At 50.8% G+C, this 22,228-nt stretch overlaps 1 protein-coding gene across 1 annotated transcript in view; it reads right to left on the reverse strand.

Annotated features, from left to right (window-relative positions):
- The window catches only part of LOC113409385 (pre-mRNA-splicing factor ATP-dependent RNA helicase PRP16), a 26,314-nt gene extending 4,190 nt beyond the window's left edge, over positions 1 to 22,124 (reverse strand). The window contains exons 1-14 of the mRNA XM_026663224.2: positions 22,104 to 22,124; positions 18,483 to 18,848; positions 17,627 to 17,814; positions 17,361 to 17,471; positions 16,752 to 16,923; positions 15,797 to 15,915; positions 15,573 to 15,649; positions 14,504 to 14,659; positions 12,920 to 13,081; positions 11,809 to 11,916; positions 1,246 to 1,358; positions 1,021 to 1,158; positions 518 to 704; positions 256 to 441 (exon numbers count right to left, since the gene is read on the reverse strand). Coding sequence (XP_026519009.1) covers positions 256 to 441; positions 518 to 704; positions 1,021 to 1,158; positions 1,246 to 1,358; positions 11,809 to 11,916; positions 12,920 to 13,081; positions 14,504 to 14,659; positions 15,573 to 15,649; positions 15,797 to 15,915; positions 16,752 to 16,923; positions 17,361 to 17,471; positions 17,627 to 17,814; positions 18,483 to 18,805 — 2,040 coding nt within the window. The 5' untranslated portion in view covers positions 18,806 to 18,848; positions 22,104 to 22,124. The remainder of the gene's footprint in view (positions 1 to 255; positions 442 to 517; positions 705 to 1,020; positions 1,159 to 1,245; positions 1,359 to 11,808; positions 11,917 to 12,919; positions 13,082 to 14,503; positions 14,660 to 15,572; positions 15,650 to 15,796; positions 15,916 to 16,751; positions 16,924 to 17,360; positions 17,472 to 17,626; positions 17,815 to 18,482; positions 18,849 to 22,103) is intronic.
- Between the last annotated feature and the right edge of the window lie 104 nt (positions 22,125 to 22,228).

The following is a 22,228-nucleotide window of genomic DNA, read 5'->3' on the forward strand; positions in this document are numbered from 1 at the left end:
GGGCAGGGCCCAGGCCACTCCTCCCCCCCACACACTGCGAGGGCAGCCCGAGGGCAGGGTACTGTACTGCCTGCCTCTCCTCTCTGCGAGGGGCACGGCTCACTCCCCCTGCCCCAGAGCCTCCATCTCCCTACCCTTCCCTCCCCAAGTCCCAGCAGGGCATCCAATCCATGCTACCAGCAGCCAGGCTCTGGCCTGTGCCCTCTGCTGCCCCTACCCCCTCCCATGGCCCGCCCCACCCTGGGGTGCACCGACCTCCCGCAGCAAGCCGAAGAGCACGTCCGTGTTGAGCGAGCGCTCGTGGGCCTCGTCCATGATGATGGCGCTGTAATGGTCCAGGTCGGCCTCACGCAGGGACTCCCGCAGCAGGATCCCGTCCGTCATGTACTTGATGACCGTGTTCTCTGACGTGCAGTCCTCAAAACGGATGGCATAGCCCACCTGGAAAGCGGAGAAGTCAGCACCCGCACCTCGCCAGCCACCCAGCAGGGCTACCCCAGGGCCTGGCCAGACTCACCTCTTCTCCCAGGCTCACGCCCATCTCCTCGCTGACCCGCTTGGCTACCGACATGGCAGCCACTCGGCGGGGCTGGGTGCAGCCGATCATGCCGTAGTCGGTGTAGCCGTCCTCATGCAGGTACTGAGTCAGCTGGGTGGTCTTGCCACTCCCAGTCTCCCCCACCACGATAACAATGCTGTTATCCCTAGGGAAGAGCAGACAGAGGTCGCTCAGCAGCAGGCTTCAGTCCCTGCCCCGGCGCACGAGCTGTGCAGCCCGCTCCCGCAGCCGAGGGACCCCCAGTGCAGAGACCTGCCTGGGGCGTGGGGGGAAAGCAGCAAGGTCCCCATCTCCTGATGCCTTCCAGTCAAGGCTGGAGGCCTCTCTGGAAGATGCTTCGGTCAGACAAGTCATTGGGCTCCATCCAGGAGCCGTACAGGAGCCGACGGCCCATCTGGCTTCGCCTCTCTGCCTAAGAGAAGCTGCCCGGGAGGGAGGGAGGGGCTGGCTAGCAGCGGTACCTGATGATGGTGAGCAGCTCCTGCTGCACAGCAAAGATGGGCAGATACTGCCTCTGCTCCACAATCGACTTCTTCTTAGCAAACTCGCTGCTGGCCTCGCTCTTCTCCTTCATGTGATCAGCAAACTTCTGCTCTGTCCTGGGGGGACACAGCAGCCCCTGAGTGCGTGACTCCATGGACCTTACCCGAGTCCCAGGCTCAGAACCCCACCAAGCCGACTCCTACCTGTAATCCACCTTGCCATCTTCCGTCAGAGTCTGGTCTGGCTCCTCCTCTTTCTTGATGCCCATAATGTCTCCCAGTTTGGTGCCAGCCAGCTCCCAATGCTTGTGCTGAGCCTGAAAGGCAGGGACCAAAGTGCCAGCTCACCACCAGCAGTGCCAAGAGCAGAGGAACAAAGAGCCCAACCCGCTGCAGTCCCATCCCAGATGGGACATTCGCAGATGGCCAGAAGGGCCCATTGTGACCATCTAATCTGGAACCTCACCCACGACTCCTGCAGCATCAAGCTCACAGCTGCTGGGTGAGCTAGAGCAGAATTGTTTTTAGGCAGACACCAATCTTGATTTAAAGTGCTGGGGAATCCACCACATCCCTTGGTAAATTGTTCCTACAGTTAATTCCTCTCACTACGAACAATTCATGCCTTATTCCTAGACTGAATCTGTCCATCTTCATCTTCCAGCCACTAGATCTTGACTCAAACCCTCAACGTCTCCCTCATGTACACAGAGTAACAATGGGATCCTCTCTAATTCACCCCAAAAGCCACAATCAAGAGAAAGCTGCACAGGTTAAAAAACAACCTAGCTTAGAGGGAAAGTGAATGCAGCTATGAAAAATAAATATTTTTTTATATACAGATATAAACAAATGGAAGAAAGAAGATGTTCAAAGAATGAAATTCAATAAGGACAAATGCAAAGTATTCCACTTAGGAAGGAACAATCAGTTGCACTCATACAAAATGGGAAATGACTGCGTAGGAAGGAGTACTGCAGAAAGGGATCTGGGGGTCATAGTGGATCACAAGCTAAATATGAGTCAACAGTGTAACATTGTTGCAAAACCACTAAAAGCGAACATCCTTCTGGGATGTATTATCAGGAGTGTTGTAAGCAAGACAGGAGAAGTAATTCTTCCACTCTACTCGGCGCTGATTAGGCCTCAACTGTAGTAGTGTGTCCAGTTCTGGGCGCCACATTTCAGGAAAGATATGGACAAATTGAAGAAAGTCCAGAGAAGAGCAACAAAAATTATTAAAGGTCTCGAAAACATGACCTATGAGGGAAGACTGAAAAAAACAGGTTTGTTTAGTCTGGAGAAGAGAAGACTGAGAGGGGACATGATAACAGTTTTCAAGTACATAAAAGGTTGTTACAAGGAGGAGGAGAAAAATTGTTCTTAACCTCTGAGGCTAGGGCAAGCAGCAATGGGCTTAACTTGCAGCAAGGGAGGTTTAGGCTGGACATTAGGAAAAACTTCCTAACTCTCAGGGTGGTTAAGCACTGGAATAAATTGCCCAGGGAGGTTGTGGAATCTCTGTCACTGGAGATTTTTAAGAGCAGGTTGGACAAACACCTGTCAGGGATGGTCCAGATAATAACTTAGTCCTGCCATGAGTGCAAGGAACTGGACTAGATGACCTCTTGAGGTCCATTCCAATCCTATGAGGTCTCATGGGAGACGGGAGAGATTCCAGAAGACTGGAAAAGGGCAAATATAGTGCCCATCTATAAAAAGGGAAATAAAAACAACCCAGGAAACTACAGACCAGTTAGTTTAACTTCTGTGCCAGGGAAGATAATGGAGCAAGTAATTAAGGAAATCATTTGCAAACACCTGGAAGGTGGTAAGGTGATAGTGAATAGCCAGCATGGATTTGTAAAGAACAAATCGTGTCAAACCAATCTGATAGCTTTCTTTGATAGGATAACGAGCCTTGTGGATAAGGGAGAAGCTGTGGATGTGGTATACCTAGACTTTAGTAAGGCATTTGATACGGTCTCGCATGATATTCTTATCGATAAACTAGGCAAATACAATTTAGATGGGGCTACTATAAGGTGGGTGCATAACTGGCTGGATAACCGTACTCAGAGAGTTGTTGTTAATGGTTCCCAATCCTGCTGGAAAGGCATAACAAGTGGGGTTCCGCAGGGGTCTGTTTTGGGACCGGCTCTGTTCAATATCTTCATTAATGACTTAGATATTGGCATAGAAAGTACGCGTATTAAGTTTGCAGATGATACCAAACTGGGAGGGATTGCAACTGCTTTGGAGGACAGGGTCATAATTCAAAATGATCTGGACAAATTGGAGAAATGGTCTGAGGTAAACAGGATGAAGTTTAACAAAGACAAATGCAAAGTGCTCCACTTAGGAAGGAACAATCCGTTTCACACATACAGAATGGGAAGAGACTGTCTAGGAAGGAGTACGGCAGAAAGGGATCTAGGGGTTATAGTTGACCACAAACTAAATATGAGTCAACAGTGTGATGCTGTTGCAAAAAAAGCAAACGTGATTCTGGGATGTATTAACAGGTGTGTTGTGAGCAAGACACGAGAAGTCATTCTTCCGCTCTACTCTGCGCTGGTTAGGCCTCAACTGGAGTATTGTGTCCAGTTCTGGGCACCGCATTTCAAGAAAGATGTGGAGAAATTGGAGAGGGTCCAGAGAAGAGCAACAAGAATGATTAAAGGTCTTGAGAACATGACCTATGACGGAAGGCTGAAAGAATTGGGTTTGTTTAGTTTGGAAAAGAGAAGACTGAGAGGGGACATGATAGCAGTTTTCAGGTATCTGAAAGGGTGCCATAAGGAGGAGGGAGAAAACTTGTTCACCTTAGCCTCTAAGGATAGAACAAGAAGCAATGGGCTTAAACTGCAGCAAGGGAGGTTTAGGCTGGACATTAGGAAAAAGTTCCTAACTGTCAGGGTGGTTAAACACTGGAATAAATTGCCTAGGGAGGTTGTGGAATCTCCATCTCTGGAGATATTTAAGAGTAGGTTAGATAAATGTCTATCAGGGATGGTCTAGACAGTATTTGGTCCTGCCATGCGGGCAGGGGACTGGACTCAATGACCTCTCGAGGTCCCTTCCAGTCCTAGAATCTATGAATCTATGAATATAAATCATAAGGTGGGAACTATAGAAAAATGGTAAGGGAAGCAAAAGGACACAAGGAGAATTCTAAGGCCAGCAGAGTTAAGGACAATAAGGAAGCCTTTTAAAGTAAATTAAGAACAAAAAAGATCCCAACAACACAGTCCATTACTGGACAGAAAAGGTAGATTTGTCAACAATGCAGAAAAGGTAGACAAGTTCAATAAATATTGCTGTTCTGTATTTAGGGGAAAAAACAGATGATGTAGTCATGTCACCAGTCATATCATATGCTGATGCAACACTTTTCACTCCATTAGTAACACAGCAGATGTTAAACTGCACTTATTACAGTTGGGACATTTTACAATCAGCAGGTCCAGATAACTTGCAGGTCCAGAGTTTTAAAAGAGCTGGTCAAGGAGCTGCTGGGCTGTTACTCTTGGAACACTGGGGAAGTTCCAGAAGACTGGAAAAAAGCGTATGTGGTGCCAATATTTAGAAAAGGTAAATAGGACGACCCGGGTAAAGATAGGCCTGTCAGCCTGACGTTGATCCTGGGCAAGATAATGTAGAAGCTGATATAGGACTCCATTAATAAAGAATTAAAGGAGAGTAATGCAATTAATGCCAATCAACCTGGGTTTGTGGGAAATAGATCCTGTCAAACTAACCTGATATCAAATTCATGAGATTACAAGTTTGTTTGGAAACTGTGGTCTTGATGTATTATTCTTATTATTAGAATTTGCTGTCAGAGATGGTGACAACATCAGCCAATGATTTGCAGTGACAACTGAATAACGTAAGGGTGTTCCATGTCCCCACTTGAGACATCTAGATAGACTTATGTGTAGTGTTGGGGAGGAGCCGGTGGTCGTGGTACATGTAGGTACCAATGACATAGGGAGGGATAGGAGAGAGGTCCTGTAGGCCAAATTTAGGCTGCTAGGTAAGAGATTGAAGTCCAGGACCTCCACAGTAGCATTCTCTGAAATGCTTCCAGTTCCGCGTGCAGGGCCAGTTAGACAGGCAGAACTGCAGGGTCTCAATACGTGGATGAGTCGATGGTGTAGAGAGGAGGGGTTTAGATTTATTAGGAACTGGGGAAACTTTTGGGAAAGGGGGAGCCTATACAGGAAGGATGGGCTTCACCTAAACCAAAATGGAACCAGATTGCTGGCACTTAAAATTAAAAAGGTCGTAGAACAGTTTTTAAACTAAGGGCTGGGGGGACAGGTCCAGAGGAACACATGGTTTGGACAGAGACATCCCTTGGGGAGGATCTACTAATGGAGATTGTCTATATCCTACTAAGGAGGAGAGGATGGAAGATGATAAAATACAGGTAGGATCTGATGAGAAACAGTCAAATGAAAAAAAGTCCCATTCAATTACATCATGTAATGGAGACAGCTAAAAAGTGACAAGTTTTAAAAGTGCTTCTATACCAATGCTAGAAGTCTAAATAATAAGATGGGTGAACTAGAGTGCCTCGTATTAAATGAGAACATTGATAAAATAGGCATCACAGAAATGTGGTGGAATGAGGATAATCAATGGGACCCAGTAATACCAGGGTACAAAATATATCAGAAGGACAGAACAGGTCACGCTGGTGGGGGAGTGGCACTATATGTGAAAGAAAGCGTAAAATCAAATGAAGTAAAAATCTTAAATGAACCAGACTGTATCATAGAATCTCTATGGATAGTAATTCTATGTTCGAATAATAAGAATATAGCTGTAGGAATATATTACCGACCACCTGACCAGGATGGTGCTAGTGACTGTGAAATGCTCAGGGAGATTAGAGAGGCTATGAAAATAAAAAAACTCAATAATAATGGGGGATTTCAACTATCCCCATATTGACTGGGAACATATCACCTCAGGACAGGATGCAGAGATAAAGTTTCTTGACACCTTAAATGTCTGCTTCTTGGAGCAGCTAGTCCTGGAACCCACAAGAGAAGAGGCAATTCTTGATTTAGTCCTAAGTGGAGCACAGGATCTGGTCTAAGAGGTGAATATAGCTGAACCGCTTGGTAATAGTGAGCACAATATAATTAAATTTAACACCCCTGTGGTGGGGAAAACATCACAGGAGCCCAACACTGTAGCATTTAATTTCAGAAAAGGGAACTACACAAAAATGAGGAAGTTAGTTAAACAGAAATTAAAAGGTACAGCACCAAAAGTAAAATCCCTGCAAGCTGCATGGAAACTTTTTAAAGACACCATAATAGAGGCTCAACTTAAATGTATCCCCCAAATTAAAAAACACAGTAAGAGAACCAAATAAGAGCCACCATGGCTAAACAACAAAGTAAAAGGATGGGCGACAGGGGATGGATCACTTGATGATTCCCTGTTCTGTTCATTCCCTCTGAGGCACCAGGCACTGGCCACTGCCGGAAGACAGGATACTGGGCTAGAGGGACCTTTGGTCTGACCCAGTATGGCCGTTCTTTTGTTCATATATTCACTACTGTTTGCACTGGTCATTGATTATGTCATGAGGAAAGTAACCGCAGAAGGAAACTGAAGAATTTTATGGACAAACAAAGCACCACCCAGCTTTTGGCAGACACAGCAAAAACAAGTTGGTTTGTTCACCAACAAGAGGAAGACAAAGTATATAGCTATCAATGTCCCCAAAGTAACCATCAGAGTGGACAAAGAGTGAGATGTGCAATGATGCTGATGCATGCTAGCTGTCAAGCAGCGACTATCAAAAGTAGCAACAACTTTCATAACTTAAAAAGATTTGGAAGAGTAGCTGATTGGTACTGACATAAAAATCTGAATTTTTAACACTGACATCACGTCTGTCCTCCTTTATGGAGCAGAGTCGTGGCAACCTACAACAGAAATTGTTAAGATCATCTCATTCCAAAGGAAATGTCTGCAGAAGATCTTCAAAGACCATTGGAAAGAATTGCTTGCAACATCAGAAATTCTAAGTAGAGCAAACCAGTCTAAAGCATCAAATATGCTAAGACGACGACGACGACAGAAATATTTAGGACACACTTTAAGGATGCCACCAACATGACTTTCGCCACAAGTGATGATATGGAGAAAAAGACAGCGACCTAGAGAAACATTACACAGAACACTGGAGAAAGGAGCAAAGTCCATAATTTCAGCTTGAACAGACCAGCACAAGGCTGAAATAAATGCCGGAACCTGGAGGACGCCCTACACAGCGGGAGGCCAGAGAAAGAATAAAGATTATTCTTAGACTTCTGTAAGGCATTTGACTGGGTCCTACACAACATTTTGATTAAAAAACTAATACACAGAATCACCATGGTACACATTAAATGGCTGAAACACTGGCTAAATGACAGGTCTCAAAATGTAACTGTAAACAGGGAATCACGGAGTGGTTGCCTTTCTCGTGCGGTCCCATAGGGATCGGTTCTTGGCCCTACGCTATTTAACATCTTTAATCAAGGACCTGGAAGAAAACAAACTCACTGGTAACATTTGCAGAGAACACAAAGATTTGGGGAGTGGTAAATAATGACGAGGACAAGTCACTAATACAGAGCACTCTGGACTGCTTGGTAAACAGCACAGCAAACAAAGTGTGTTTCAATACGCCCAACGTACGGCAATCCACCCAGGAACACAGAACGCACTTACAGGACGGGGGACTCTATCCTTGTTGCACTGACTCTGAAAAGGACTTGGGGTCATGGTGGATAACCTGCTGAAGATGAGCTCCCACTGTGATGCTGTGGCCAAAAGGGTTAATGTGATCCTGGGATGTATGAACGGGAATATTCAATAGAAGGAGATTATATTACTTCTGTATTTGGCACTTCTGTGACCATTACTGAAATACTGTGTCCAGTTCTGGTGTCCACAGTTCAAGAAGGATGTTGATAAATTGGAGCGGGTTCAGAGAAGCGCAATGAGACTGATTAAAGGATTGGAAAACCTGCCTTACAGTGATAGACTCAAGGAGCTCAATCTAGCTTAACAGAGAGAAGTATAAAGAGGTGACTTGATCACATGGGGAAAAATATTTGATAACAGGCTCTTCAATCTTGCAGAGAAAGGTATAACATGATCCAATGGTTGGAAGCTGAAGCTAGACAAATTCAGACTGGAAGTAAGACAAAAATTTTTTACAAGTGAGGATTAAAAAATGGAACAATTTATCAAGGGCTGTAGTGAATTCTACATCACTGGCAATTTTTAAATTAAGATTGGATGTTTTCCTAAAAGCTATGCTCTAGTTCCGCGGTTCTCAAACTGTGGGTCGGGACCCCAAAGTAGGTCACAACCCCATTTTAACAGGGTCACCAGGGCTGGCTTTAGACTTGCTGGGGCCCAGCGCCAAAGCCCAAGCCTGAGGACTTCAGCCCTTGATGGAGGGGCTCAGGGTTACAGGCCCTTGGGCTATGGCTTTGCCCCCCAACACACACACCTGGGGTGGTGGGGCTTGGGCTCTGGCCCCCTGCTCAGGGCAGGCTCAGGCTTCGGTTCCCCCTCCCGGGGTCACATAGTAATTTTTGTTGTCAGAAAGGGGTAGCAGTGCAATGAAGTTTAAGAACCCCTGATCTAGCTCAAACCAGAATTATTTCAAGGAAGTTCTACAGCTGGCGATATACAGGAGGGGAGGGATAGCTCAGTGGTTTGAGCATTGGCCTGCTAAACTCAGGGTTGGGAGTTCAATCCTTGAGGGGGCCATTTAGGGAACTGGGGTAAAAATCTGTCTGGGGACTGGTCCTGCTTTGAGCAGAGGGTTGGACTAGATACCTCCTGAGGCCCTTTCCAACCCTGACATTCTATGATTCTAGGAGGTCAGACTAAAATCACAGGGGTCCCTTCTGCCTTTAGAATCTATTAATGCAATTCCCGTGGACATAGGGGTCTCCTTCGTTGCAGGGGTTGGGGGAGGAACCCAGTGACAGGAGGCTGAGTCCCCACCAGCCAGCCTTCACCTTTTTATTTGCCCTACAACCCTGGTTCAACTCTCCTACTCATCAAAAGGGTCATTCCCTTGATCTGGTCTCCAACAAGCACTGCTCTCTCTGGTTGTTGAGGTCCCCACTCTCCAACCCTCACCTGGTCTCTTCCCAGCATCACCCATCAGTCCCACCTCAGACTGTTACTCAGTCTTTCCATGATTTCCAGTCCATCAGCACTGACTTCTTGTCTGCTCTCTGCCCCCTCCTCCCTCTCTTCCATGGACATCCTTTCTGAGTGTCTCCATGATTCATTCTCCTCCTTTCTCAACTCTCTTGTCCCTCTCTCCAGTCACAAGATCTACCCTGCCACCTCCCAGCAATGGATCAGCCACAACAGCCACTTCTGCCATTCTGGCTCTCCTGCTGCAGAGCGTCTTGGGTGGAAATTCCATGGCTGGGCTGATTCCCTCCATTACAAATGCATAATCTCCTCCTTCCATTCTGCCATCTTCCTAGATGAACAACTACTTCTCCAGCTGAACTGAATCCCGCACCCACAATGCCAGCTGCCTTTTCACCACCTGACTTGCGCCTCAATCCCTCCTTCCATCCCCCTTTTCTCTCAAGAGAAAAACTGGCAAAATAAAACATATGATCTTCCCCTCTTCAGCTAACCTTCCCTTCCCACTCCTCCCCCCGGTCATAGACACAGAAGTTTCTCAAGTTTCTTGTCTGCTCTCTTTCTCTAATTCCACTGACCCTGTCCCGTCTCCTGATCTTCCTAGCACCCACTCTCCATCCTCTCCCTTATTCTTCTGCTTAACTTCTCGCTCTCCTCTGGCTCTTTCCCCCTCCCAACACAAGCACGCTGTAGTCACTTACATCTTAAAAACCCACCCTTTACCCCACGTCCCTTAACTCCAACCACCGCCTCATCTCCCTTTCCTCTCTAAGCTCATTGACCACGCTATCTACAATCACTATCTGGAGTTCCTCTCCTCCAATTCCATCCTAGACCCTCTACAACTCAGCTTCTGCCCTTGGCACGCCACTGAAACCCTCTCAGCGAAGTCTCTAATGACCTCTTCCTAGGCAAAGCTCAGAGCCGATACTCCATCCTCATCCTCCTTGACCTGTCAGCTGCTGACACCATGCTCTTCTTGAAATCTTGTCCTCCATTGGCTTCCATGACTCTGTTCTCTCCTAGTTCTTTCCCTACCACTCTAATCACTCCATCAGCACGTTCTTCAGAGAATTCTCCTCACCCTGTCTCCAGCTTTCCATGGGGGTTCCACGAGGCTCTGTGGCCCCTTCTCCCCTCTCTGGGTATCTCATTTGCATCAACTATCATCTCTATGAGATGTCTCACAGAGCTACCTCTCAACCCCAGACCCATCTCTTTCTGTCCAGGCCAGTGGTTCCCAAACTTTAACAACCTGTGAACCCTCTTCACTAAAATGTCAAGTCTTGCGAATCCCCTCCTACAAATGAATATTTCCAGAGATTTTCTCCTTTACCTGAGTATAAATTATAAAAGCAGTGATCTTGGAAATATAAAATTTGTTTTTATGACATGCTTATTACACACTATTTATTATTATTTATCATTACACTATTTTTATTACATTATGAAAATGGCAAAACTCTTCCAAGATCTCAATTTCGTAGCTTGTATCACTTTGAATAAGCCTGTTATAAGACAAGGCTCCTATGTTTCATCAAGGAGTATCAGATGTGAAACAGCAGGAAGGGATTTAAGACGCCAACTCAAAGAGTTCCTTCTACACAAGCATTCAGGTCTTGAACAGTCCAGGCAAACAACGCATGTTACAACAAAGCTTAAAACTTTTTCTTCATAGTAATTTTAAAAACAATACTAGCTGCCTATTTAATTTTAAAAACAGCAAAAGATATCCACCTCCCTTTCCATTTCTTATAAGGAGTCTTGAAGTTTAAATCTCCTCAGTGTGATAGAGATGCTTGCTTTGATCTGCTTAGCTCTTGGAAATCCCTGTGCTGCCCGGGATCCCTAGGGACAGCTCTGTCCGCGATTAGGGAATTTTTTCCCGGGAACCCCTTGTAATCTTTCGCGAACCCCAGTTTGGGAACCACTGGTCCAGGCTAAAGTCTGGGCCTGTCTCGCTGACATCTCCTCATGGGTGTCTAGCTATCAGTTCAAGCTCTACACGGCTAAAACCGAGCTCCTACCACTGCCTTCTTTCTGGATCACTGTGAACAACACAACCATCCAGCCTGACATTCAGGCCTGTAACCTGGGAGACATCTTCGACTCGTACCTCTCTTCAGGTCCTCACCTCTGAGCTATGTCTAAATGGTGCAGGTTCTCTTTGCAAAAAATCTCTAACGTACAGTCCTTCTTATCCATCCACACAGCTGAAACTCTCGGCCTGGCTCTCCTCGTCGGGTGTCTTAATTGTGTCTCTGGCCTTGACAAATGCAATCTTGCCCCCTCCTTTGTCATGATGCCTACAAATAACTGGACAGTGGCTAGGCTGCTGGTGTGCGGAGAGCAGAGCCTATCATGCAGACCAGCTGTCTCAGGGTTTCCTTGGATTCCCCCACTGGCCTGTTAATAGCCCGTCGTTTGTCTCATATTCAGCTCGCTGGGGCAGGGACCATCTTTTGGTTCTGTTTGTGCAGAGCCCAGCACAGTGAGGGTCTGGTCCAAGACTGGGGCTCCTAGGCACAGATCACCCACCCCCAGGAGATAGCAGCCATGTCCGGCGCCTACCTTCTTGCGTTCCTTCTGTTCCCTGTGTTTGCGCACCAGCTGGCTGCCTTTGCGGGCGATGATCGCCAAATCCGAAGTGGCATCCTTGACCGGGATGACTGGCTCTGGCTGGAGGGGCAAGAGAGGGAGAGGTTCCAAATCAGCACTGACTGAGGCCTTGTCTACACTACAAAGTTTTGTCGGCAAAAGGCAGCTTTTGCCAACAAAACAGGGGAGGTGAACACACCACAAAGCTACTTTTGGTGGCAAAACTCCGCTCTTTTGCCACAAAATAAAACCACAACCAGAGGCATAAAGTTCTTGCTCAAAGTTAAAGGGATAAAGCATCAGTGTAGACACTGCTGTTTGTTTTGTCAACATAACTGGCTTCCACCAGTATCCCACAATGCCTGTTTTGATCCCTGCCGCCCTGCAGGCATGCGCCCCTCCTCTTTCAAAGCTCTGGGAAGTATCTGACAGCCCAGCTATTTGGGGAACAAAAAGCAAATCCTTAGCGTAGAATGCTCCTGTTCCGCGGGGGGGGGGGGGGGGGGGGGAAGGAAAGGGGACAGACTGCTGTGCAGCTTTGAGATTCCTCAGCATGGAGAGCTCACAGAGCTGCTGCGGAGGCTGTGGAAGAACTCGGAGGGAATCACGGGCAGGCAGAGTTGGCTGCTTTAGGAGAGACTCCTGTGCTGAGCAGAGGGGGCTGACCCCCTCCCCCGCCTCGGGATAGGTCGCTCAGCCTGCTGTCTCCCCCGCCCCAGACACATCACTCTCCTCTCCTTCCCCCACATGCTTCAGTTGAAAAAGCGGCTGACAATCTAGTAGGATGCCCCTGGAAGGATGGGATAGAGAAACCTGCAGCATGTGACGATGTATCTAATGCATGAGGCATTGCAAACCCTTCCCAAAGCACCCCGCTGGGATTGCTACCATAGTGCACTGCTGTCTGTGTCCATGAAAGAGCTGTTAGTGTGGATGCGGTCTGCTGACACAAGGAGCTAGCGTGGACATACAACAGCAGTTTTACTTAAAGAGGCATAACTTTTGCAGACAAAACTTTGTAGTGTAGACAAGGCCTGAGCTTCCTTGCAGTGGCCCAGTGGCTCTCCCCCAGCAGAGCCCCTACCTGCTTGGTGAAGACGATCCTCCCATCCAAGAATGGGGGCACCAAGTTGTGCACCAGCAGGTGCACTTTGGCTGCGTTATCTTCCTCAAAGTCCTCATCCACCTCTAGCCGATGGACCACCCCGCTTGTCAGCATGCGATTGGTCTCCCAGCGCTCATTGTCCTGAAGGAGAACCACAGGCAGCAGCGTCACAGACCCCGCTCCGGCTTGTGGGGAGGGCGCAATACCCTAGCTTCCCTCATCAGCCTGCCACACTCACAGATGGAGAAGAGATTCCTCACATCTAAGCTGCAGGGAAGCACAATAGGGCATCCCCCATACTCACCCACAAAGAGCACTCTGACTTGTATGGCTACCCTACTGTCAGAGTCACAGAGGAGCTCCAGGACAGTAAGACAGTGACGTGGAGGGGCTGCAGGGCCAGCCATTGGTCTGGGCATAGTGAACTTTAGCCCTCTCAGCAGGCTGATGACTAGGGTGACCAGACATCCCGATTTTATCGGGACAGTCCCGATTTTAGGGGACTTGTCCCGCGTCCCGACCTTACATCGGTCAGGACGCACTTTGTCCCAATATCGGGGGACCGTCTGGTGGAGGACACAAGCTGGAGCTGCCGGCGCTGCTCACCTCTTCTTCCTGGGCCAGGGGCAATGCAGCTGAACTCCCGGTGCTCGCCCGCCGGCCGCCAGGAGCCTGCAGAGTGCTACAGCCCCACTCCCCAGGCATGCACAGAGACAGCGAGTAGGTCTCCACTGTGTGCTGCAGGGGCGGGGCTTGTAGGCGCCGGCAGCGAGCTCCCCCGCCCCTGCCCCCGCGCCCCTCGACCTGACCCGCGCGACCTTAGGAGTGAAAGGGACGGGACCTGCCTGCTGGATGCTTCCTGGGAGCCGCTCCAGGTAAGGCTAGCACTGCTGGGACTCACCTGGCCCCCTGGCAGGTCCCACTGCCTACTGGAGCCTCCACATTTATTTTTTGACAAAATTTGCAGAATTTTAAAATATTGTGCACAGAATATCTCTGGAGATATTTAAGAGTAGGTTAGATAAATGTCTATCAGGGATGGTCTAGACAGTATTTGGTCCTGCCATGCGGGCAGGGGACTGGACTCGATGACCTCTCGAGGTCCCTTCCAGTCCTAGAATCTATGAATCTATGAATTTTTAATTTTTTTGCCACAGAATTCCCTCAGGAGTTGGGTGTGCTTGCAGTGGGCAGGGGACCCATCACTCTAGTTCTAACCCCAGCCTCCAAGTGACAGTACCTAGGGCCCTCCACACCATGTACATCTGGAGCACTGGGACACCCAGACTCAGGGCAGGGCCACAGCTCCCACTGTCCATCCCCACACTGGGGGTGGAGGTGGGGACAACACCAAAGCGATGGGGCATGGCTCCCCAAAGCCAGAAGCTTCTTTCGTGTCCCTCGTCCATGCTAGGCCATCCCAAAGTCACCTTCTATTCCCTCCACCCTCCTGGTCTGCAGGTCCTGTCGTCCCCACGCCCCACCCCCCAGTAATATGGGAATCCCTGAGATGGAAAGTGCCCTGAACGTTCAGAGTGGCCTGGCCCCACCTTGCGCTCTTACCTCATTGATCTGCCTCCGCTGTGCAGAGATGCGCTTCTGCTTCTGCTTGTGCAAGTGCTGCTCCCGCTTCTTCACGTACTCCTCGGACGAGTAGGCCAAGGGGTTGTGGAACTCGTCGTAACCCTCATCCATCATGTACCAGTCCCGGTCGGCTTGCTGAGAGACGGGGGCAGGCATGGAGTTGGGAAGGAGAGAGATGAGGAAGGCAGGGTGAGAATGGCCAGAGACAGAGGGCTCGGGAGGGCTACGCACTCAGCCTGCTACCACAGTCCCAGAGGGGAAGTGCCCTGACATGCAGGACCTGCTCGGAGGAGGGGCTGCCCCAAGCTAACACTAGCTGGGAGGCTTTGTCTGCAATGGAGCGCAGCCATACCCAGTCTCACCACTTGGGGGAGCCAACAGCTCAGAACAGGATCCAGAAAAGTGTTTGGGCAGCATTTTGGGAACTGAGCGTCCAATCTCCACAAACGGACCCCCTGCATCCATGGGATCCCACACTGAGCCTCACCCTCCAGCCCCCAACACAGGGATCCTGCACTGAGCCCACCAACCCCCAAGGGATCCCATCCCTGAGCCCCTAATGGGTCTCCCTCCTCCCCCACCCCACACACAGGGACCCTGCCCCATCACCACAGCATCCATGTACAGCAACCCCAGACCTACCGCCCACACCCTGCTGAGCCTCCTCCCCCAGACCCACTGGGGCCCCACAGACCCCGACGCAGTTCTGTCTGCCTTGGTGCGCCTCAGACCCATGCTGTGTGCGCTCTGCTCAGCCGGCCTCATCCCAACAAGTCAAGGTCCAGAAGACCCCTCCTACCATTTCCACAAGTGGGGCAGGGCGGAGCAGGGGAGAGGGCTTGGGGAAAGGGCTTGAATGGGGGCAGGGTGAGGGCGGAGCGGGGGCCTGGCCGGGGGATGGGGCTGGCCACTGGAGCCAGCGCCGCATACGCAGCATGCAGCTGCCTAGGGCACCACAAAATCTGGTTCCCCTTAATTACATGGTGCCCTACGCAGCTGCGTATTCTGCGTATGCCTAAGGACGGCCCTGCACCCGAGAGGCTCTTACCCGTTGGTCGTCCTCCCACTGCTGCCGCTCCTCCTCCGTCTCAAAGGAAATACCCTCTTCTGCATCTTCACGCCTCCCTGGAGAAAGGAACAACCTGGTCAGTGCAGGCCCTCACCAGCCCTCGCCCCCTGCTTCTCAGCCAGGAGGCCCCGAGGAAGCCAGCCCCTGTGCTATTCTCAGTGATGGAGGAGGGGCTAGGCAGTCTGGTCTCTCCTCTGCCTCACCTTTGCCCCTGGAAAGCCGTGGCGTGGCCCCCAGGTGCCTCCGGTCATCAGCCCATTCATTGTATTTGTAGGAAGGGGTAGGCAATGGTGTCTCATCCGGGTACTTGTTCTTCACTGACCTGCAAAGACAACAGCAGGACAGGAATGACTGACCAGCCTCATGGATCCGCTGGAGGGGAGCTGCAACCTACGGCTCACCGGCCACATACCACTCCAGTGTTCCCTCTCATTTTTTACGTCCACGAGCGGAATTAATTTTGTTATGTGCACCAATATGGAGGTGATGTGTGACACAACAAAATTCATGTGGTGGGGGTGGGGCCGAGGGGTTCAGAGTGTGGGAGGGGGCCAGGGCTGGGGCAGAGGGTTGGGATGCGGGGGGGGAGGGGGGGGGGGGGGGTCTGGCTGTGGGTGAAGGATCTGGGGGGGGGCTGGGGATAAGGGGTTCGGGAGGGGGCTCAGGGCTGGGGCAGAGGGTTGGTGTGCAGGGGTGTGTGGACTCTGGGGTGGGGCCAGAAATGAGGGGGTTGGGGTGCAGGCTGCCCCGGGGCTGTGGTGTGGAGAGAGGACTCCTCCCAGCCCTCTCTCACCGCAGCAGCTCCGGGACGGGGGAGAAGCGCCTCTCCCTGGCCATGGCAGTTCCGGTGGGGCTGGGCCGGGGGAAGGGCTCCTCTCCCCCAGCTGCGGCAAGTCCAGGGATGGTCCACGCTGAGGCCGGCAAGGAGGGGCGCCTCTCCCCGCCGCGGCAGCTCGGTGCCGGGTCCGGTGGGGAGAGGCGCCTATCCCCGCCGCAGCCCTGAGCCCCTGCGCAGGGCTTAATAGGCACCTGTGCGGCCACGCAGCCGCAGAGCTTAGAGGGAACTTAGACCACCACCCTTGCAGCATCACCAGGGAGCGCAGCCCCCTCCAGCTACCGCTCAGCAGCCCGCTAGACCCCGCCCCTCCACCCCACTACCTGTCCCGGTCCCTCCTGTCTGCATCACGAGCGGCGGATGCTCGATGGCTGCGGTCGCGCTCGGAGTCCCTATAGGAAGGCGTCGGGGAGGGCGACTCCCACTGCGAGCGCCGGGAGCTGCCATAGCCGCCGTCCTCTTCCTCCCAGCTCGAGCGAGATGGCGTGGCTGCATCTGGGGAAAGGAAACTGGGTTTGATGCCTCATGCTGAGCCAGCCTAGGCCCCTGCCCAGCTGCAGCCAAGGCCTGGGACCTTCCAACAGGGAGCAGAGCAAGGGGGCCCACTTACACGTTTACAGACTCACCCTGGGCTTTCTATGGGCCGACCCAGATAGTCTAAGGAGACATGCCCCCAGGGGAATAGCTGCCACAGCTCCCCATACCAGCCACACAGACCTGCTCCCAGGGGACAGGCGCAGGCTCAAAGATCACCCCAGTCCCACTCCCAGGGAAGGCTGTAGATATGAGGCAGTTCACTAGTCCTGGGTCTCTTCAGCCGGGGACTTTCATTCAGCTTTCCCCTTGTGAAGGATCCAGAGCCCCTCAAGAGGAGTGCAGGCCTCCCGCCAGCTCCTGCGGAAGAGCACTGTAGGAAGGGCAGCTGCTCCTACCCTTAGGTCGGTGTCTGGGGCTCTCTGGTTCGCCCCTCCTGCTGCTGCCCCTCTCTGACGAGCCATCCTTCTCTGACCGGCTGCTGCTATGACGGCTCCTGTCCCGCTCCTCTGCAAACAGAGTACCAGGTCAGACCTCCAGAGTGGGAACAGCCTCCAGAGCCCACCACACCCCAGATTCAGGACCATGCCCTGGGATTCGGAGCAGCCAAAGCCAGGGTCCCAGAGCCTGTGTTAGCAATCACGAAGGTCTCCAGGACAGTTACCTCGGTCCCGTTTGCGGTCGTGGTCCCGCTCTCTATTGCGCCCCCGCTTGTGCTCCTTCTCCTCCTTGGAAGAGGCGTAGACGCCGTGCTCTCGCCGTTCCCGCTCCCGCTGCCGGCTGCGCTCCCAGAACTCCTCGCTGACCCCCCCCGTGTGGGACGGCGTCTCCACGTGGGCAGAGCGGTAATGCCTGAGGGGCAAAGGGCAGTTCGGCAGGGTCAGGAACGTGCTGTGATTCTGCCTGCAGCCCCCACTACTCCCTGACACGTCACGCGTGAGCCTGGCAAGGAGTGTGCAACTGGAACCTGTGCCAAGGAGCTGAGCCTGACAGCCTGCCTGCAAGTTCCCCTTGCTCCCAGCTTGGCAGGCCTGTTCCTACCCTCCACCCCAAGGGGACAGCACAAGCCTCAGTAGCTGAAACAAAATGCTACCAAGAGCCAGGAGGAAACACTCCCACCCCCAAAAGCAAGGGGGCTGGGACAAGGTCTTGCCCAAGGACCATCTGGCTCCTTCTCCAAGATATGTATGTGGCAACCAGACTTGTCTCCACCCAAGGCCCTTCACTCGGGGAAGCCTCCAGACCTCATCCCCATGCATGAGCCCTCACTCTGTCTAGCAGAGTTCAGCCCTCCAACAGCTCCCAGCTCAGAGAAATCCTCAGTCTCTCCTCTACCCAGGCGCTTGGGGCCCCCAGTTTCCATCCTATGTGCCCTGGATCCAGCACAACTAGCTCCATGAATCAGCCCAGGTGCCTTCAGGCCCCATTCCAAGCCCCTTCCTGAACAGGAGGGCACGGCAGCCATCCAAGGAATGGGTGAGACCCTAAACTCCCCTCACACCTCGTGCCAGGGCCTTCACCTCTCCTGCCGGCTGCTCCTGCTGGCCCTGTCGCTCCCCTCCTCCTCAGAGCCTCCCACGTCATCTTTGGCCTCCTCCCAGTCTTTGTAGGAGGAGACTTTGGACTTCTTCTTGTCCTCTGCGTCTTCCTTCTCCTCTCGCTCCCTGCGTTTCTGTGCAGCCAGCAAGTCCAACCCCAGCAGTGAGGTGCGGGGGGCTGGAGCTTTGAAGACATGCTGCTCGCTGCAGGCACTTTTCTTCTTGATGATCAAGCCTCCAACCTGTGTCTCCAGATCAGCTCCTTCCAGCCGGTGCATCGAAGTGTCCTCAGGGACATCCTCCATCGCTAGGATCTTGTGGCCCAAGCTGTCTCTTCCCTGGGGCTCTCTGAAAGGAACACGATCAGGCACTGGTATGAGGAGACAAGGTTGTTGAGACTCATGGGGTTGGGCTTCTGATTAACCAACAAGAGAAGAGGAAGGGGGCATACATGGGGCCCCCTGCACTGCTCTGCCCCCAAAAAAGCAAACCTCTCACTTCCCCAGGAGACATGAGGGAGGAGCTCAGAGTTCCAATTTCCCTTGAGGGGAAGAAGAATCAATCATTTCTGGATCAGTGCTGAAGAAGTTCAAAGCCCCAATACACTACACTGGGAACATTTACACTGTCAGGCTGACACCTAGGAGCCAGGTCTCCTTTCAAAAGCCAAACCCCCAGAGAGTTCATCTCAGCAATAGACCATCTCATAGGTAAAAGCCCTTTTGACTACTAGAAAAAAGGCCCCTCCCACATTCTTAGAAAAAAACATCAGCCTTCCCCACCCTGCTCCACATTCTTTCTAAGCTCAATGTCTGGATAAACTGACCTCCTTCTGGCATCCTAAAACATTCTCTGTACAAAGCAATCCTTTAGGAACACAAGGCTGGCCCATCTAGTCCAGCCTCCTGTCTCAGACATGGCCTGTGCCACCAGCAGCTTCAGAGAAAAGGTGCACGAAACATTGAGCGTGTAGTTATGGAATAACTTGCCCATCAGAAAAACCCCATAAATTAGACAGGTGCTTTATGCCCTAGAAGAGAAGGAATTGTACCCCTCTTTTTATCCTAATGCAAAATTGGATATTCTCATTCATGCTACAGATGCCCAGTCCTTTATTGAACGCTACCAAAATACTGGCCTTGGTGATATCTTGTGGCCATGAGTTCCAGAAGCTAATTATACATAGGCTAAAGCATATTTCCTTTTATCAGTTTTAAACGTGCAATGTCACTGCACATGCCTCGCTCGTGTACTGTGAGGGATAAAGAACAGTGCTCATTTGGCATGCTCCGTTCAAAACCTCTGCCTGCCCCTGCCCCAGATGCAGCACAAATCTCCCCACACAGTAGCCTGGCCCCAGTGAACAAGAGGTTCATGGGGCCCAGCTGGACCCACTCACTGCCCGTCACCCTAGCCTTGCTGCTCTGCCCAACCCAAGCTATTGGCTCGGTGTCTTGAGCCCACAAGCTCAGCCCAGGCCCCCACCTCACTCCCAGGCTGGGATCTCCTGGGCACAAGCGACACCCTGAGGGACCCTCAGGCCCCTGTGATACAGCAGCCCATTGACGCAAACAGGCAAAAGCTTCACTGATCTTTACAAGCAACTCCTGTTTCAGACCTAACAAACTCACTACACCTAATTCAGAGACAAGTGGGTGAGGCAATATCTGATTGGACCAACTTCTGCTGGTCAGAGACAAGCTTTCTAGCCACAGAGATCTTCTTCATGCCTAGGAAAGGTGCTCAGAGTGTCACAGATTGTTTAACATAAGTAGTTAACACATGGTAAAAGACCATTCAAGGGGAAGTGGCCCATTAACATGGCCCATAGCAGTAATAGGACCAAAAAAAAAGGGGGTGCGGGTATTAGCGGGTTACAGACTGTTGTAATACGCCATAAAGCCAGGATCTTAAATTAAGACCCTGATTTTTGATGTCAGGCAGTTATGAATTTAAGCCCCAGGCTCGTCTTTTGAAGGCATTGTGCAGGTTTCCTTTGAGGATGAGGACTGAGAGGTAAGATATGGAGCGATTGTTTTGTGAAACGTGTTCTCCCATGATTGGTATTGCTGGTTTTGTCTGTTATTTTTCTGTGAGTTCATTTGAGAGCATGGTGATTGCCTTGCTTCACCCACATAGTTTTTCTTGGGGCATTTGGTGCACTGGATGAGGTACCCCATATGTTGTGATAAGCATGTGTAGGACCATGGCTCTTGGAAGGTGTGTTGTGAGTGGTACTGTCTGCAGGTTTTGCATGTGTTGTTGTGGCAGGGTCTGATGCCACTCTGAGGGTACGTCTTCACCAGCAGCTGTGTTGTCGCAGCACCTCCACGAGGGGAGGAGCTCCCAGCGCTGGTGCACTGTCTACATTGGCACTTTACAGTGCTGAAACTTGCAGCGCTCAGGGGTGTGTTTTTTCACACCCGAGCAAGAAAGTTGCAGTGCTGTAAAGTGTAGACAAGGCCTTAGTTGGTGTGTCTGTGGGGAGCCTACTGATAATGAGCTTCATGAGATTGGGGGTTGTTTGAAGGCAAGAAGAGGGGGCTCCTGGGTTACTGCAAAGGTGTTAACAGGCCACTTCACTTAGAATGGTCTCGTACAATGTAACTACTTATGCTAGCTGTACACTCAGGGTATGTCTTTACTAGCAACGTTAAAGCGCTGCCACAGTAACGTAACGTGGCTGTGTAGTCGCAGCGCCACTGTCTACACTGCCACTTTACAGCGCTGAAACTTGCAGTGCTCAGGGGGGTGTTTTTTCACACCCTCGAGCGAGAAATTTGCAGCGCTGTAAAGTGGCAGTGTAGACAAGGCCTCAGAGTACCCTTCCCAGACCTGAAGTGCTCTATGTAGCTCAAAAGCTGGTCTTTCTCACCAACAAAAGTTGGTCTGATAAAAGATATTACCTCACCCTCCTTGTCTCTCCCATATCCTGGGACCAACACAGCTAGCTACAACAACACAGCGTACACCAATTACACACTTTCAAGGTATTAATTTATTGATAATCATTTAGGCTATGTTAACACTAGAGAGCTTACAGTGGCACAGCTCTCCTGTCGACATAATTACCCCCCCCCCAAGGAGCGGCTGTGCACACCAGCACTTATGCTGGCGTAATTTATGACACCCATGGGGTGGCATATTCACACCCCTGAGCAACATAAATTTTGCTGACGTAAGTGGTAGTGTAGACATAGTCTAAGACATACATCTATGTGTAACAGTTAAGAAATAATGTAGCTATATTGAAAACTTCACCCTATGGTCTTGGAGTAAAAGACAGTCACCAGGAAATCTTATGCCTCAGTGATGGCCCATTGATGTAATGCAAGGTTCAGCTGCCCTCACTTGCCCCATCGCACATCAGTCAATGGAAAACCAAAGATAACAGAAAACCATCAAAACCACTTGAAGGTAAAAAGCAACATTATAACGAAAGACCACCCTGTCTATGAATAGAGAAACCGCAGTCTGGAGGCATTCTTCTTGACTGGGAGTGTTTCATGGAAGATTGCATCCCTGTTCTCATGAGGCCAGCCAGCTCTGCAACAAACCAATCTCTGGGGGGAACCCACTTTATTAGAGAGGAAAGGTAAGTACTGTATCAATAAGCGTTGGCTCTAGCTTGCAGGTTATGGCTTTGTTTTGTAGGGCCGTTTCCATCGCTCTCTTGTTCTTAGCAGAATCTCTACACGTCCTTGAATAAACCTATTTTTGTTTTATGA

The sequence above is a fragment of the Terrapene carolina genome, unplaced genomic scaffold (assembly GCF_002925995.2).
Source record: "Terrapene carolina triunguis isolate 2854851 unplaced genomic scaffold, T_m_triunguis-2.0 Scaffold32922, whole genome shotgun sequence".
NCBI classification, from domain to species: domain Eukaryota; kingdom Metazoa; phylum Chordata; order Testudines; family Emydidae; genus Terrapene; species Terrapene triunguis.